Source organism: Polypterus senegalus, chromosome 6 (assembly GCF_016835505.1).
Source record: "Polypterus senegalus isolate Bchr_013 chromosome 6, ASM1683550v1, whole genome shotgun sequence".
Classification (NCBI taxonomy): Eukaryota; Metazoa; Chordata; class Cladistia; order Polypteriformes; family Polypteridae; genus Polypterus; species Polypterus senegalus.
Genome location: NC_053159.1, coordinates 48,295,875 through 48,310,434, shown reverse-complemented (window position 1 = coordinate 48,310,434; position 14,560 = coordinate 48,295,875). Strand labels below are relative to the sequence as shown.

General features: G+C 35.4%; 1 protein-coding gene across 3 annotated transcripts in view; it reads left to right on the top strand.

The window, feature by feature from the left end:
* pgap1 (post-GPI attachment to proteins inositol deacylase 1) overlaps positions 1–14,560 on the top strand; it is a 348,101-nt gene that overhangs the window by 107,891 nt on the left and 225,650 nt on the right. For 2 of the 3 annotated variants that reach the window (XM_039755983.1, XM_039755985.1), the window contains 2 exons: positions 6,324–6,407; positions 12,548–12,597. In XM_039755983.1, coding sequence (XP_039611917.1) covers positions 6,324–6,407; positions 12,548–12,597 — 134 coding nt within the window. The remainder of the gene's footprint in view (positions 1–6,323; positions 6,408–12,547; positions 12,598–14,560) is intronic. The other variant, XM_039755984.1, reaches the window with a different exon arrangement.

Genomic DNA, 14,560 nt, shown 5'->3' with positions numbered 1-14,560 from the left:
TCACAAGACCAACAGATATGAGAATGAGTGCTCAAGGCATTGATAAAACTTTTCAGTTATACTGATTCAGAAATAGAGGCAGAATGTGCTGAGGTGAGCAACAGCTCAAATGTGCAATAAGCCTACTGTGTTACTCCGACATTGCTTGGGCTCCATCTGTGCTCACTATCAGACATTTTGACAATTCTTTCTCAGGCACAACAAATGCATTCAGGATATCAATAACAGCTGTGGGGGAATTGAATATCTAGGTAAAAACTTACAGACTTTACCTTTAAATATACTTTTTTTTTTTTAATTCCCAAGGATTATACACTTCACATCAGCATTTTATCATTATTACTATAACATGAAAAAAGTTTCTAGTTATGTGCCTTGCATTTCCTGTCATCCTACATTTACCCAGATTGTTGTAGACATGGAACACACATGAAATGTATGCATTCCAAATATCAATATATTATTTACCCTATAAAATTCCATACACCTCACACCCAGATAAACAGACTTGACCTCTGACAATTTTGTGTCTCACGTCAGCTGTGTCGGTTGGGGATGGGATAGCAGGCTGCTTGCTGCTTATGCTGATTGACACATTTGCAAAACAATGACGCTAATGAAGAGGTGCGATGGAATTTAAGTTGGCCCGGCATTACGACTTTTTTCATATTTTTCAGGGATTCTAGTGTTAAATGTTATGCTATTGTTCCTGTTCCCAAAAGTGATAAAATAAGCTTTGTCAATGATTACAGGGCTATTACTCTTACATTGGTTTTAGTGAAAATATTTGAATGACTTGTTCCAACCCATCTGAAATCTGTTACTTCTGCTGATCTTGACCCTCTTCAGTCTGCATATTGAGTAAATAGATTTGTGGATGATGCCATCAACATGTGCCTACACTTTGTGCTGGAGCATCTGCACTGTAAAGACCCCTATGCCAGAATACTGTTTGTTGACTTCAGTTCAGCTTTTAACACCATTACTCTTGAGCTGTTAAGTAAACCTCTATAGACTGATTTGAATCCTTACTTCTGTAAGTAGATTTACAGTTTTCTGATAAACTAGAAACAATACATTCATATGGCCTTCCACCTCTCAGACTGTCTCTATATTAGTACAGGTGTCCCTCATGACTGTATACCTTTCCCCCTACTTTATTCCTTGCAGCTGGGACATTAACACTGCCCATTCACTAAAAAGGCAGAGCATCAATTGTACTTCTTACACCATCTAAAGAAGCTAAATATTTCATGGCCAATCCTAGTTCAATTTTACAACACCATAATAGAAAGTGTAATTACATTCTTGTTGTCTTGTTTGGTTCAGCAACGGCTCACTCCAAATCTAAATTACAGCATATGATGAGGTCTGCTGAGAAAACAATTTGGCTGTGTACTTCTGCATCTGTGGCAGACCTGTATACGTCTTGTGTCACTAACCGTGTCAAAAGGATTATCATGGACTCATCTCACAATGCTCATAAGTTATTCCAAGAACTCCCCTCTGGTAAATGCTCCAGGTCAGTTAAAACTAAAACTAACAGACAAAATATTTTTTTTACTTAAAGCCATAGCCCTCTCAAACCAGTAACTTAGCCTGTCTTCTTTGTATTTTCATGCTGTCTGTCATATACTTATGAAAGTGTGTGTGTTTACAGTGTATGTACATGTACTGTATGTATGTATCGAGCGCTTTGAGTAGTGAGAAAAGTGCTATATAAATGCAAAGAATTATGTGTGTGTGCACACATGCATCCACACTAGACACTCACACTTTCACTTGTACATCATCATTTGCACATCTCTTTTATAACTGTACTATTCTGTAACTTTGTTTGAAGTTTATCTTGTTAACTTAAGCTGTTTATGTTATTTGTTTGTGACATTACATTCCATTATAAGCAGCTCCAAATCTATCAAGTCAAATTCCTGTGTATGAAGTACTAAAAGTGGTTCTGATTCTGAGTGCCCCTTCTTTGGAATCTGGACCATACATTTTTTTCACAATAGGGAAAACTTCTGAAAACTTCGGGAAAAGACAGAGAGGTACTGAAAGATTCTACAGAGCTGGCTTGCATTTGTTCTTAGCACCCTGGGGCTTATTCTGTCCGGTCCTTCAGCCTTGTCCATGTTGAGTTATCCCCAGCTGTCTCTTCACCTGGTCAAAACAGACAGACAATATGTGACTTGGATTGGGTTAGTAGAGATCACAGATGTAATGTCATTGCAGGGGAGGGACTTTGCAAGTACAGGTTGTAAAGGGAGGAGTTGGCAATAGGGAGCAGTAGACTACCTCAACTGGCTCACAAAGACAAGGAGTGTAAGAGGGGTTTGGTGGGGGAGCAGTACTGCCATGTAAAGGTCATGCCAAATAATTAGTTTGATTCATTTTCCCTTTCCTTACAGACTCATTATAAGAGAAGGAGAAAGAGAAAACTGCTCTTTTTGATTATGTTCTTATTGAATTTGCACAAGAAGATTAGAAAGTTTACAGTGCCCATTTATTCTTCCAGAAGCAGCACATAAAAACATCTCTCTTGCTGCTCAGCCTAGACACTGCTAAGTTATGTTATGTACCATTTCATTAATCTTTCTTGAGCAGTTTTGTCTGAAATTGACCTGAGATTTAGCAGCCTGGGGACCTTCTCCTGTAACACAACAACTACATCTTTTTGTCAACAGGAAAAATTTAAGGGCTATATTCACATTACGTGCCTCATTGCTCAATTCTGATATTTTTGCTCAGATTGGAGTTGCCCATCTTTTTATGGTTCACATTCATATGTACAAGTTACTTGTATCTAACTGTAATGTGAACACATCTGTCCCCTGAAATGTCACACATGTGCACATTGATACATTTGAGCAAATATGTGTCACCAACCACAAAATAGTTATATTTGTGAGATGACTTATGATATTAAAAACGACAAAATGGACACACTAGTAGCTAGGGTTTGCATTAAAATTTGCTCTGGAAGACAGATAACAGTTTGTCAGATCAGGTCATCGCTGTAGCTCTCCTCCAATGTTGTTTTGCCATGCTGTTGGTGTGGGCTGATGACGACAGTGGTCAGCTCATGTGTATAGGCAAAAAAAAAAAAACACACAAATTCCAATCTGACCATTCTCATTCATGTCGCATGGCCACGATTCATATGCTTGTCCAATGTAGGATCACATATGAAATTGACTCAATTCTGATTTGAAAAGAGCCACACAGCCTTGGAAACATCACATTTGTTTTACATTAAGTCAAAATATTGGATTTGAGTCACTTCAGCCTGTTAATGTGAACATAGTCCAAATTTCTAAGTTGTATGAAGGTTACAGCCATTGCTATAAGCTGCACTACATGGTATGATGTTTTTAAATGTTTTATCATTTTGATTTCCCAACAAAAGACAATTTAAGGCATTTTCTCTTGCTCTGGTATTCCCTATATTTGTTTTTAAAAAATTAATTCGACTTCAACCTATTCATCGTGGTTTATTGATCTTTTAAGCTTGTTAAATAGCACTTTTGAACACAATGCATGTGTGGACCGGAGACTGAGCTGCAGGTGCTATGTAAAGTCCAGTGTCAGATACTCCCTGCTGTACTTTCTCTTTTTTGACTTGGGTTTTGGGATTTTGAAATAGCACACTGATAGCATGTTTGTTTGGAGATGGAAATGTTTCTTTGTCTTAATTCCTGTGTCCACTAAGAGGTGTCACAGAACCCCCCAAACCCCAGACACAACCTCTCTGCCTGCAGTCAGGTTCAAGTTCAAATGATGTTTATATTTTAAACAAAATGCCTCTCAAGTCTTCCCTTTCATAGTCAATAGAACAATTCCATCTTTTTCCTTCAGCCCTCGCATGCATTCCCTTTTCAACCTTACCTGGGTGTACTCTGATGCTTAATCACTGCCCCCAGGAAACACTTCAGTATCAGGAAGGACCACTGCAAGACAGGTACTTATCACCCAAAAGCCCCCCCCCTGGCAGCACTTAATGAACCCAACCGGGCAGCCTAATGGAACAACAACTCTCATGCTGTCGTGTAAGCGTCCAAATGAGGTCTGTCAAGATGTGAATCTGTCAGGTGTCCGCTCCCCAGTGACCTTCACTTGATTCCTTACACTATCCTTGTGGATGAAGTAGGGGTTTGTGGATACAATGCTTTAGAAAGATGTCTTCAATGGAGGACAGAGAGGACCCAACAATCATTTCTGCAGTATGCACTAATGTTTATAGTCAGAGACAGTGCTGTTCCCAAGCCAGACAGTGATGCATCTGGTTAGAACGCTGTCAATGGTGCACCTGTAGAATGACGTGAGAAATGGTAGGGGTTAGTCTTTGTCTTCTTCAGCCACTAAAGGAAGTGGAGACACTGATGTACCTTCTTGGCTATGAAGGCAGTGTTAATTGACCAAACAAGGTCATCTGCCAGGTGCACACCAAAGAATCTGGTGCTCCTGTCTAGTTCCATCTCAATATAGAGTCGGGTGTGAACAGCATGGGCCTACCTGAAGGCAATAGTCATCTCTTTCATCTTGTCCACTTTAAGATATAGATTGTTACACTTGTACTAGTCCACCAGTCATCGTATCTCCATTGTTGCTGTGACCCACCACTTTTGTGTCATCCACAAATTTAATAATGATGTTAGAGCTGTACACAACCGTACATTCATAAGTCAACTGATTTAACGCAAATGGGCTGAGTACACACTGGGATGCACCAGTGCTTAGTTATAATGATAAAGCCACTTGACTTGACTTGACTCCCAGTCATCCCTGCTGGGACTCCAGTCTTGCTCGGTCTTCTGTTATTCTGACCAGGTCATTCCATTATGTTGGCCTCCTGCCCAGATGAGAGAATGGGGGTCTACCTCCACCGTCAATCTATGTCACTTGTTAGAGGACCAAATGTTAGTCACTTATCCATAATGTGCAGTATAATTTTGCAGGTATAGTACTGTGTATCGGTCATTTTTTGCATTTACTTTCTCTTGGTAAAAGGTACTAAAGTTAAAATATTTAAGTAAAGATAAAGTAAAGCTAAGGAAGTTTACTATTAGAACACTGAAGGGATGGCAAAAATGGGGCTTTGCAGTCATATGTGAATAATAAATTAAAAATCAGTAATTTCAGGCAGTAATAGCCATTAGCAACACTAGTAGATGTATTTTTAAATCAGTTTAGTAGTGTCCTGATAAAAAGGTATCAATTTCTATCAAAAACATGAAAATTATTACTGTAAATTTTTCCAAACTTTTGACTGGTACTGTATGTACCACTGAGTGCAGACAAGGATGAGATTTTAGGCATGAGAAGGAACAAGTTAATCAAGATCATAATCATTTGCTCAATGATTTCATATTGTTGATACTCCTAATGGTGCCTACTTTCCTTGATCACTTGCTTTTCTCTTGTTTTTGTGAATGGTTAATGCTCCTGCTTTTCATTTTCCATTCTTTACTTGGAGGTATAATAACACATTTTAATTAGTGAATTAGTTGCAAATTTAAGAATGTTTTTAAACCACTGCAAAAAAGTATGTGGGTCACTGAGATGTTTACAGTTGTTTTAAAGGAAAATGAACTTAACATATATTTTTATATGGGTGTAGTAAAACACTTTTTCCTCAAGCTGATTTAATGAAATGGAATTCTATATAATTGCATTAGTGTGTCAAAAGTCAAATGATTTTGCTATAAATATTTCCTAGTTGTTGCATGTTGCTTACCACATGCAAGTAAGAATTTTAGTGTAAACTTGTGTCACTATAATCAAAGGCTATTTGTAAATTATTTTACCATCATTTGCCACATCTGTCTCAAAGCGTGATATTAACCACTGGCTTTCTAAACCCTTTATATAATTTACACCTTTGTTGGTAGTTTTACTTTGGTCTAGCTTTGTACATCTTTGTATGTGCATGCCTGATGATCAGTAACTTTTCTACAAATCAATACACCACAAATAAAATGTAATTTAACCATATATTCAGTCACAAGGGATGGAGTTTTACAATATAAAGTTAAAAAAAAAAAAAAAAAAGAGACAGAAAAAGTTCAAAATCACTGAAGTACTCAATAGACAAAGGGCTTATCCACTAAGTGTACTAAATGATTTTTATCTTTGTTAGGGTGTCTTATTTTCAGTACATTTGTGTTTCTTGGTATTAATGTTACACACATCCTGATAACATGATTTAATTAAGTCAACATGGATAAACTGCAGTTTTATTATTCTTTTTGATGCTCACAACTTTATCTCAATATAAGGTTTATACTGTTTGTGAATTAAGTAACGGTATTTTCCATTCTGTACAGGAACCTGAAACAAAATACTTTTTATTTCCTCTTTCAAGACAGAGAAGATCCTATAGTCACTTTCATTGCAGAAACAGCAATTTGGTAAGAAGTGAGAAATATTATACTATGAATGAGTCTGAACGAAATCAATTCTTATGATTGAGATCCTATTTATTGATTTAATAGTGCAGAAATATATAAATTTAATGTGTTTATCTGGTAACAAAATATTCTAAACAATTTGGCCTTAAAAGACAACAACTTTTCCACCTACAGTACTCTTTGACATATGGTTTGTGATTTGGTGGAAGAAATTTGTTTCACTTTTTTGGATGTCTTTGTTGAACATATAGATAGTTGTGTCAGTAATTATATCCAGTGGTTTCTGGGAATAATCTAAGATATCTATCTATATATCTATATCTATATGTGTATGTGTATATATTTACTGTGTGTGTGTGTGTGTGTGTGTGTGTGTGTGTGTATATATACACACATAATATATAAATATATATATATATATATACACACACAAGTAAAATTCCGTTACAGTGAACTCTCAGGGACCTAAAAAAATACTTAGTTGTAATGAGTTTCTGTATTTGTTACATTAGTGCTTTATTTAACTTGTGTCCAGGCGTTTGCAATCATTTCAGTAGCTTCTTTCACTTTAATTTTAATCTCCTCCTGTCTAGAAGTTATGCTGATGAGAATTTTTCTCAGCATTTCCTTGCGCTAATACACTTTCAGGGTGCGAATGTTGCCCAAATCCAATGGCTGAAGCACTGCTGTGCAATTGGGTGGGAGGAATTCAACACAAACATTATCTAAATGTGGAAGCATGTTGTGGGCAGCACAGTTATCAATCAGGAGCTGAATCATCCTTTTCTTCATCATATTGTGAGGTTTCTGAACTTTTTTGAGAACAATCACCCCAACATGAACGACACATATGTTTGCAACCCAAGATTTTTCTTCATTTTTTGCTCAGTCTTTCAAGAAAGTTGACAGTGTAGATTGGTGAAATTCAGAATTCACTGACAATGCCTTTTTTCTTTTTGCCACAATCAAGAGCTTCAAAAAAATAGTTATTTTTTTCTAATATGAACTGTTATTGTTTTTTCGTGTCTGCCGTTTCTGTACAAGGGTGACAATGAGTTAAATTCCAATGGATGTTTTTTAAATATTAATGAGCAATAAGCAAAAGGTATCACTGAAAACCGCAGGAAACAAAAAAGGCAAAAAAAAAAAAAAAATACAGTACGAGGAAAGTTCAAAGGGAGAAAAAAAATTACAGTGTTTTTGTTTGGGGATCGTTGTGCACAACTGAGCTGCGGCCACAGAACTAACTGCTCTGTGGATGATTCATTCAAGCATTTCAAGGTCTTTCGTGCACTTCATTGTAATGAAAGTATCTGCTGAATGTACTTAGTAGTAACAAGATTTCTATAGACTCATGTCATATGGGGAAGCTGTCGGGACCATAAACATACTTCATTGTAATGAAAATTTTGTTGTAAAGATATTCGTTGTAACGGAATTTTACCTGTATATATATTTTGACACTACATCCAAGGACAATTATGAGAGGAGAATACAACCAGGAGATGATTACGTGAGCTTAGAAAAATCTTCTTGCTTTGATTTTATTATGTGTTATTGTTAAAGTTTTGTGAGCTAAGGCATATTTTTCAATTGGTACAGTGTTTAAGAGTGCTGTGAGCATGGAACAAGGAGAGTAGAAATTGAGTGTGTTGGAATTTCTTCTCAGTGATTTTAAAATTCTTTGGCTGCTTGCACTGAGTTGTGGCCATTTTAAAAGATGTATTATCTTTTGATTTTATTTTATTCTTTCCTGTAAACCCTTACAAATGCAATCAAATTGAGGATGAAAGTCAAAAACTGCCTTGCAATGTAATTAAATAGGGACTGTATTCAAAGTGTTTAATTCAGAGTGGAATTTACAGAACATCTGCCACACTGTTTATGCTCATTTTTCCTTTATTTCTTGGAATTGTTACTAGATTTTTGCCATTCTGTCAGTGTTAAACTAAAGCAATATTTTGCTCAATGCTAATAGAGTAAACACATGACCTTACTATACTTAGGTCACTGTAAATTCTGTATGCTTAGATTACCTTTAATATTACTGATGTGCAAAATCAGGCAATCTTTTATTTTTTAAATTTATGGTAAAAAATTTTTGTTTTTAGGTATTTACAACCCAGGTCATTTTTCTGCATCAATGATGAAACAGGACACAAAGTAACATTATTAATTGATGTCTTATGTGATGCAAAAACAAAATTTAATAGTAGCTAGTTATCAAAATTACTAAATAGACAAGAGGCACTTTAAATCTCATAACAGTGAATTCATATTAAATTTCCTGTAAACAAAATTAAATAGTTTGACTACTAATATGTATTGCTAAGAACATCAGAACGCTTCTGAAAAATACAGAAGACAGGAGGGTACAAGTTTGCATTGTTGTTTATTTTAAATGTCAAATAGAAACAATACAGTGGGGGAAAATGCATTTTTTTCCTTTACTGATTCAGCTAAATCACAGAAAGGAGTGACATAAAAAGAAAAAGATCTTTCTGATGGTTTGAAATTCTCTGAGAATGAAAGATTTGTTTTTCCTAACAATTTACATTTAACATTTCTTAGTCTATTGTTTTTATATTCATACCCTATACCTCTGTAAAACCCTTCTCAAAGGCCATATTGTCAATTGTGCGTATATTTTAAATATAAGATGAAATGTTTCATAGATATGTAAAATCTAGCGTTTGGATGTTGTCTGGAAAAGTAATAATAAGAGACTTCACTTTTTTAAATATGAAAGAAGATTTCTAAAGTAGGTTTGTTAGACTTTCACTGGTAAGAGCTTTTTGCATTTTTAATTTTTTTTTTAACTTAAAAAAATTAATGATTAGAAATGGAAAGTAACAGAGATAAAATATTTTGGTGTGTCACTAATATAGGCCGCTTGTAACTTTTAAATGACAAAAATTGTTTACAAATTAAACCATGTCAAGAAAAAAATTACCAAAATAATTTTTGTGGAATCAAACAAAAGAATTCGATCATTACTGGTATAACCAAATAATTGTTTCAAATATGCACTTGGTTCTCCCTCATCTGCTCTACTTATTTCCTTGACTAGTAGGAAGAGATTGATGAAAACAAAAGGCTTATTCCATGATATTTCCCAACCATTGTTTTTTTATGTTTTTTATTAAATTTGTTAAAAGCAAGTAATATTCCATACAAACAAGTTTAACAAAACTAAATTCAATTCAACCCCCACCCAAGAAAAAGAGAGGAAGGCCAACAGTCACAGTAAAACTTGTGAGTAGAAAAGAGGGAAATGAATCCTTTTCCCCAATATAAAAGCTTATTCTAAAATGGTATTGACTAGATCCTGCCAGATTTTTAAAAAGTTTTGAACAGATCCTCTAAGTGAGATGTTGATTTTTTTCCAATGTCAAATAGTATAACATATGTTACTCACTGAAATAAAGAGGTGGGCTAGGATTCTTACAGTTGAGCAAGATATAAAATATATAAAGTAAAGGCAATTACATTTTGTCCTTCTCCACTTTAAGCCCATCTGGGAGTATATCAAACACCAGCTGTTAATGGAATGGGAATGATTGTGACACCAAGGCTGTCTTATAAACATTTAAAAATTGCCCTGGAAACATTTTCGACAATTTTAAGCGAGATAGTATTTAAGTTGAATAATTGTATGATTTGCACCTATGGAGCTAGAATAAAGTCTTTACATGACTACTTTCCACTCCTTTTCTGAAATGATGACTAAGGGATCCTTTTTTCCATGTACTCTGGGATATTTGAAAGGAAGGGACTTTAAATGCCTTTATATATTATAGAAATGCTGTCTTAGTCCTCAAGACTGATCAGTATTCCTGAATAGAAGTAGGTGGGAGATGAGGAACATATATATATATATATTTTTTTTTGTTTAGCAAAGTTTCTAATTTTGGAAATTGTAAATATGGAGTGTAATTGTTCACAGGATGTAAAGACATTATCTATGTACAAATGTATCATGGATTTAATCCTGTATGTTTTGTAAATCTTAAAGTTTGACAGGGTGGAAAAAGGTGGTTACTGTGTAGAGGTGCCACAGATAAAAGCTTCTCTATCTTGAAGTACTTCCTACATTGGTTCCATATTCTGAGTGAATGAAGGACAACTGAGTTGTTAGTATATTGACAATAACTTGTATTTGCTGGGGCACAAAACAAGGAATATAAAGAAAAAGAAGTACTGCAGGATTTTATTTCTATTGTGGACCAAGCCTGTTTGTGTTCATCTATTTTTGTCAATGTTGTAGCTTGTATATTTGCTGCCTAGTAATAAAATTGAAAGTTAGGTAGAGCCATGCCAACCTCTGTTTTAGGTCGTTAATGGGTTGCAATTTGGAAGCGTGGATGTTTTGAATTCCAAATAAATTAGGTTATGATTGAATCTAATTTCTTTAAAAATGATTTGTAATGTATATTGGAATTCTTTGAAATAGAAAAAGAAGCTTTGGAAGGATATTCATCTTTACAGTGTTAATTCACCCTGTAAAAGTGATATGGAGGGTAGATTGTCTATGCATGTCTTGTTTAAGTTTTTCCATGTTACCCCTAGGTATTCACACTGATCTGCGATGATAAAAAGGAAGGTTTTCAATCTACTGTTGTGTGCTAGAGTTTTGACTGGAAAAAGTACACTTTTATTCAAATAAATTTTGAGTCCAGATATCATTTGAAATTCTCCTAGTGTTGTTAGGACTGCAGGCACAGTATTTTGTGGATCAGATGTATATAGTACCATATCATCTACATATAGTGATATTTTCTGTTCAAGTCTTTCTCTTATAATCCATTTTGTCTTGGAAGCATTTCGAAAGTGAACTGCCAGTGGCTCAATGGTGATTGCAAACAACAGTGGTGATAGGGGCATTCGTGGCTAGTACCACATTCTACTTTTAAATTGTCTGAAACAATGTTATTAATACAAACTGAAGCTTCTGGACTGGTATGGAGTAGTTTGATCCATCCACATTTGTTTATACCAAACTCATTTATGCAATGCATTTAATAGGTAGTTCATTCAGCCATAACAAATGCTTTTTCTGCATTCAAAGATACTGATATAGACTGGGTAATGTGTTAGGAATGAAAGGATGCCACATCATTTGATGGAAATGAAAATTATCAACCTACAGAGGGCTGAATTCAAAGACACCCTGAAAATCAAAGAGAAAAAATGATGTGGCAGGCTAGTCCATTTTGCTGAAATTTCATAGTAGCAACTCAAAATCGTACTCAGTAGTTTGTATGCCCTGGATGGCCTCTTTATATGCAGTACTGTGTTTTATCTTTAGATGTTGTGTTTCTTGAACTGTAATCCTGGTTAAACCAAACAATTTCCAAACAGCAGAGATGTTCTAAACTCCTCCTCATCTGATCCTCACTCGATTTTATTTTTTTTGTCATGCTCACCACCATTGGGCAACATGTGTGTCTGTGTTGAATCCACAATTGGAAAAAAAACTGGAGATGTTTCAGAAGAAATTGTGGAAAATCAAAAAACTTTTTGAATTTTGCAATATTGGACTTTTATATATATATATATATATATATATATATATATATATATATATATATATATATATATATATATATATATATTTATATATATATATATTATTTTTTTTTTTTAAATATTGAATACAGTCTGTAATATATATTGTCTAGTCCTACATATTATGGATTAATTGTTGAATACTTCTACTTTTTTACATGGACTATGTTGATTTTTTAAGAATCTAATTTTAAATGACATATTGCTTACATTTTTGTCTCAATTATCTAGTTAAATTAATGAGAGAATTGTGTAAGCTCTGCTCCTGTTGATTTCCACTTTTGACCTTATTAATTCCCTTTTGTTTCTTTTGGCTTAAGCCATTTCTGTGACTATCTTCGAAGTATTTCTTAAATTCTTGTCTCATATATTTTAATGACTAAAGTATGTTGTTAAAACTTGTGAAAATCAGTAATATATCAAGTTTTTTTTGTTGGTTTGGTCATAAACTTGCTATTAAAGAGCAGGCATGTTACTCTTATATACCGTAGTGTTTACCTTCAGTTTAGCTTGTTTAATATACAGTATGTTATTTGGCCATTATTTGCAATTATTCTTCTCTTTTTTAACAGGAAACTAGCAGTTGGGTTTTTGCCTGTTTGGCAAGTAATGGCTCAACTTGGTAAGTTTGCACCTTTTGGAATTTAGTTTTATAATACAGTAACGTCTTCTGATAATATATTTTCAGATTTGTTACTTTATCTTCCTAAATCCATTTTGAAATTTAGTTGCAATGTTGTGCTTCATTTTTGTTAAGTGTCATGTATATACTTGTTTCACTTGTACAGAAAGATCTTTGACACTAATGTGCACTGATTCCTGCTTTAGTTGTGATTGTTTCTGTCATGTTCACAAAAGATACAAATATAACACAACAATTGCGCTTTTATATTTTTGAATAAAAGCGTAATTGTTGTGTTATGTTTCTATCTTTTGTGAACATGTTTCTTTGATATTTGGACTTGAGGCTTCATACATTATATAGTTTATGCCTACATTTTGTCATCTACTAGTAGAATATAAAAAACGTTTCTGTTTTAACAATGTGTTTACACAGATTACTGTAGAAACGGAACAGACATGAAATGCGTGTGTTCCAAATAACGATCTATTATTTCCACTCTAAAACTCCACTTCACTCCCAGATACTCAATCAAGGCATGAGCTGAGAGAAGTTCGTGCACGTTCTAAATTGGTGGGGGGATGGAATAGCCGGCTGCTCCTAGCTTCTCTTTATCAGCTCATTTAGAGGACAAAGGACGCTAGTGGAGAGGTGTGAAGGGATTTAAGAAGCGATTTAAGGTGGGACGGAATTACGAGTTTTTTCGTAGGCTCTGGTAATTCTAGTGTTAAAGGCCTCTGAGAGCATTAGGAAAATAAATCTGTGGTCTAATGAGACAAATGTTGAACTTTTTCAGCAGAACTCCAAGCAGTTTGTCTGGTGAAGACAAGACATGCTCATTATCATTTTTAAATCCAATTATATAATATAAAAAGAAATATTTCCATAAAAATAATTGCAATGTTGTAAATTGTACCATTGCATGTATATAATTATTTAACACGTGTGCGAAGTACTCATCATTGCCCAGGTATATTTGTTTAGTGGGCCGACTTCACAATACTTGAAGTTGTTGAGTTTGTCAGACTGCAGTTGTTGGTCTTTTCACAAGACCATGCCAATTTGAGCAACTGAAAATTGTTGGGCAGGTCACATTTTGCCACTGAAAGCTGACTTTTTGTCCCAGGTTAAACTGCATCCGGCCGTGCACACGGTCTTCCAACTTGCAGGGAAATCGTGGAGGTTGGTGGCAGGATTGGCACTCCAGTCACAATTTAAAAAAAAAGCACGCACCTCTGAGACAACAGACTAATTTCTGCTGCAGCTGCCCATAGGAAGCCTGCTCTCATTATGAAGGGGATTGTGGAAAGCCCCATCCCCTGAAGAGTCAAAACTGTCAGAGAGCCAATGGGGTCAGTCCTGTTGACTATCAGAACTTGTGCTGTACTGAGGTGTTGCCCGCTTCATGATAGCACTCGAGTCCCAGTTTGAGGTGACCCATCGGGCTAGGCACGTGGAATATCTTGCCTCTCCGGCATGGTGATCAGTTACATCTGCTGTCGGAAGAGTTTCATAAACTCGGCATCTCAGTGACGGTACTGTCTGAGGTGTACAGACCTGGGTTTGGCCAGATCTCTGTAGGTGAGTACACCTTTTATTGGTCTGGTCAGTCTGATGTCAGTCTGTTGCTGCGCTGGGTCATCTCCTTCTGACAGTGTCTGATATCACTTCTTTCAATGAGCATATTATGAAACTCAGATTAAGGCACTCTCAAGGTGCCTTGCCTCAGTGTATTCTCCCACCGCGGTGAGGGAGACATTTTATTTGCAACTTTGGTTGGTGGTTGATGAGTGCCCATGAGTTGACATTCCTCTGGTTATTGTTGACTTTATTGTGACCACTGGCACTGACAAGGCTGGCTATGAGGATTGTGTTGGTCCCCATGGGTCAGTCGAGCATGGTGAAAGTGGCTCCATATTCTTAGAATTTGCAAAAGGTCAGGAGCTGCAGACCAATGGATCCT